Consider the following 3,948-nt stretch of genomic DNA (forward strand, 5'->3'; position numbering starts at 1 on the left):
AGGTCTTTCTACTGTTGGGTTAAGAGCCAATCCATGGGAGTGAGTCCATTTCCGGGCCCGAAGGGTAACCCAGGGCCATGGTCTCGGGGGTTCCACCAGTCTCTATCCAACCAGTAATTCTGGTCATTGTTGTGTTATAAACATCATTTTCTGTCAGACAAAGAAAACAAATAACAAAAGAATACAAATTTCCCATAACCCCCAACACTTGGCATTTACTACTAAGCCTGGGAATATTTCCTTCCGGTCTTTTTGGGACTTGTATACAGACACCCAGCTCTTCGCCATCTTTGTTGTATTTGTGACATTTCGATCGCACAGTATGCTGCTTAGAGGTCTCCATTTCCCCTTTCGTACAAGGAGCCTTGGTGGCGCAGTGGTGAAGCGTTGGGCTACTAACCAAAAGGTTGGCAGTTCGAACCTACTGTCTGGTCTATGGGAGAACAATGTGGCAGTCTACTTCCATAAAGATTACAGCCTTGGAACCTCTATGGGGCAGTTCCATTCGCTCCTACAGGGTTGCTAGGAGTTGGAGTCAACTCAGTAAGTCAGGGGTATTTGTGACTTAGGGGACCCCACGTGTTACAGTGTAGAACTGCAGTGGCCTACTGGAGCTCCAGAATCCCCACATCACTAACTAAAGGAAAAATGAAATAAAATAAAAGCCGCTACTGTGGAGTGGATTCTGAGGCCCAGCAACCCTACAGGGCGCGGTGGAACTGCCCCCCCGAGGTACCAAGGCTTCACCAATGCAGACTGCCTCGTCTTTTTCCCAGTGAGTGCCTGGTGGACTCAAACCACCAACCTTTTGGTTTGCAGCTGAGCGCTTTAACCATTGCACCACCAGAGCTCCTCATCATTAACTAACAACGAACGACGGTGCACAGTGGCCTCAATGTCACAGGCGTGGTCGTCACAGGAGGAAGAGCCTGTAATGTCCTCCTACCACACAGACCCCAGGGCCAGCATCGCCCCAGCCCCCAAGAGGTAGGTGGTAATCCAGATCAGGGGATCAGAGCCTTGACTCCAGACACCCTGGGTCTAAATCTCAGGTCTCCCCGCACATATCGCTGTGTGAGCTTGGCCAAGTCTCTGCACCTCTCTGTGCCTCCGTTTCCTCACACTAAGATGGGGGTCATTCCTAGTCCCTCCTGTGAGACACCTGACATTTGTGGTGTTCTTGTGGGGAGCTGCCACTGACTTGGTTCCAACTCACAGTGACCCCTTGTACAGCACAACAGAACGTCGTGTGACTGAAAGCATTCACGCTAGTGGAGAGAGATCCGGGTTCAAACCCAAGCTCTGCCAGTTAGTAGCCAAGTTAACTTCGGATCTCTGCGCTTCATCTTCCCATCAGTCGCCGTTCTCAGTTGCCATGGAGTCGGCTGCAACGCCAGGTGACCTGAAGTCCGATAGAACCAGACACTGTCCCGCTCCGAGGCATCTGCCCGACTGCTGGTCTGCTCACGCCCATGGTTGCAGCCACTCTGGATCCGGGCTGCCTTCCAGTCTAGGGGGCTCATCTTCCAGCCCTCTGTCAGACAGTGTTCTGCTGTGACCCATAGCGCTTAAATCACCAGCCCTTTCTGCCTCGTTGTCATAGTCTAGAAGCGCCACTGAAACCTGCCCACCAGGGGTGACCCTGCTGGTATCTGAAATACTGGCGGCCTAGCATCCAGCCTCACAGCAACACACAGCCACCGCAGTAGGACAGACTGACAGACCGGGGGATTCTGATATTACAAAGGAAAGGTGCCATATAATTTATAACACCCCAGCGGGTCTCATCAAACAGGGGATTACTTCTAGAGTGAAATGTTTGAATAGTCACAGAAGTGGGACCAATAAATGCTTTAAATAGCTTCTCAGGGGCTCCGATGAGGCTGTCACCAAATGCGTCTGGTGCAGAACGAGGAAGGGCCTTCCGGTTAACAGAGCTGTGTGGGTTTGGGGGTGGCAGCGACTAAGGACTTGGGAAAGAACCTATCTCAAAGGGAGTTGTTACCATAAAGCATTCAGAACCATATCGCGCACGGAGCGAGAGCTTGGTACGTGTCAGCTGCCAGGACTGCAGTGTGCATCTTTTGTGTTGGGGTGTGATGGACATATAATAAAATGCACCCACTTTTAAGTGTACAGTTTGGGGAGTGGGATGGTTGCCTACAGCCAGGAAACCGCCACCCCAAGAGAGAACATTGCCTCCAGCCTCGAAAGTTCCCTTGTACCCCTTCCCAGCACCTCGTTTCTCTGCATCACACGCACACTCAGAGGTAACCATGTATGTCTGCTGTTCTGGGCTGGTGCATCAAGGGAATCCTAGCGCAACATTCTTCACCTCGGTGCCCATGAGAGTCACCCAAGTTGTTAAGTGCGTCGGTGTTGTTGTTGTTGTTAGGTGCCATCGGGTCATCGCCACCTCATGGTGACCTTGAGTATAACAGAACATGCCCAGTCCTGAGCCATGGTTGCCAGAATGTTTGAGTCCACGCTGTGGGTACTGAGGGTACCAGTACTTCATTCTGTTTCATTCCATTGTACGCAGATGCCTCAGGTTGCCCCCCCCCCATTTGGGTGGTTTCCAGCTGGGGCTGTAATTCCACAAGAAAGATGGGCATATGCTTTCGATGGACATATACTTTTGGGTCTCTTGGGCCAACACCTCCGAATGGAACGGCCAGGTCATATGATAACTGTGTGTTTGACGTTATGAGAAACCACTCGCTTTTCCAGAGAGGTTGCACTGTCATTTACCCCCGCCAGCAGAGTGCGAGCCTTCCAGTTGCTCCACGTCCTCACCAACACTTGTCGATATCATTCTTATCATTCCTCTCACCTGTATTAACAGTACTGATCGGTGTCCCCGGCCCTCCCCGCAGGTGATCCGGACAGACACGTTCAAACACCTGCGGCACCTAGAGATCCTGCAGCTGAGTAAGAACCTGGTGCGGAAGATCGAGGTGGGGGCCTTCAACGGGCTGCCCAGCCTCAACACGCTGGAGCTGTTCGACAACCGGCTGACCACGGTGCCCACGCAGGCCTTCGAGTACCTGTCCAAGCTTCGGGAGCTCTGGCTGCGTAACAACCCCATCGAGAGCATCCCCTCGTACGCCTTCAACCGCGTGCCGTCGCTGCGGCGTCTGGACCTGGGAGAGCTCAAGCGGCTGGAGTACATTTCGGAGGCGGCCTTCGAGGGCCTGGTTAACCTGCGCTACCTCAACCTGGGCATGTGCAACCTCAAGGACATCCCCAACCTGACAGCCCTGGTGCGTCTGGAGGAGCTGGAGCTGTCGGGCAACCGGCTGGACCTGATTCGCCCGGGCTCCTTCCAGGGCCTCACCAGCCTGCGCAAGCTGTGGCTCATGCACGCCCAAGTGGCCACCATCGAACGCAATGCCTTCGACGACCTCAAGTCGCTGGAGGAGCTCAACCTGTCGCACAACAACCTGATGTCGCTGCCCCACGACCTCTTCACGCCCCTGCACCGCCTCGAGCGCGTGCACCTCAACCACAACCCCTGGCACTGCAACTGTGACGTGCTCTGGTTAAGCTGGTGGCTGAAGGAGACGGTGCCGAGCAACACAACGTGCTGCGCGCGCTGCCACGCGCCCGCCGGCCTCAAGGGGCGCTACATCGGCGAGCTGGACCAATCGCACTTCACGTGCTACGCCCCCGTCATCGTGGAGCCGCCCACGGACCTGAACGTGACCGAGGGCATGGCGGCCGAGCTCAAGTGCCGCACCGGCACCTCCATGACGTCCGTCAACTGGCTGACGCCCAACGGCACGCTCATGACGCACGGCTCGTACCGCGTGCGCATCTCGGTGCTGCATGACGGCACGCTCAACTTCACCAACGTCACCGTGCAGGACACGGGCCAGTACACGTGCATGGTGACGAACTCGGCCGGCAACACCACTGCCTCGGCCACGCTCAACGTCTCGGCCGTGG

General features: G+C 55.0%; 1 protein-coding gene across 1 annotated transcript in view; it reads left to right on the forward strand.

Moving 5' to 3' along the window:
* Positions 1-3,948, forward strand: part of LRRC4B (leucine rich repeat containing 4B) — a 41,873-nt gene that overhangs the window by 37,111 nt on the left and 814 nt on the right. Inside the window, exon 2 of the mRNA XM_007957640.2 lies at positions 2,877-3,944. Within this exon, the coding sequence (XP_007955831.1) occupies positions 2,877-3,944 (1,068 nt within the window). The remainder of the gene's footprint in view (positions 1-2,876; positions 3,945-3,948) is intronic.

Source organism: Orycteropus afer, unplaced genomic scaffold (genome assembly GCF_000298275.1).
Source record: "Orycteropus afer afer isolate SDZICR_OR568_19922 unplaced genomic scaffold, OryAfe1.0 scaffold00766, whole genome shotgun sequence".
Taxonomy (NCBI): Eukaryota; Metazoa; Chordata; class Mammalia; order Tubulidentata; family Orycteropodidae; genus Orycteropus; species Orycteropus afer.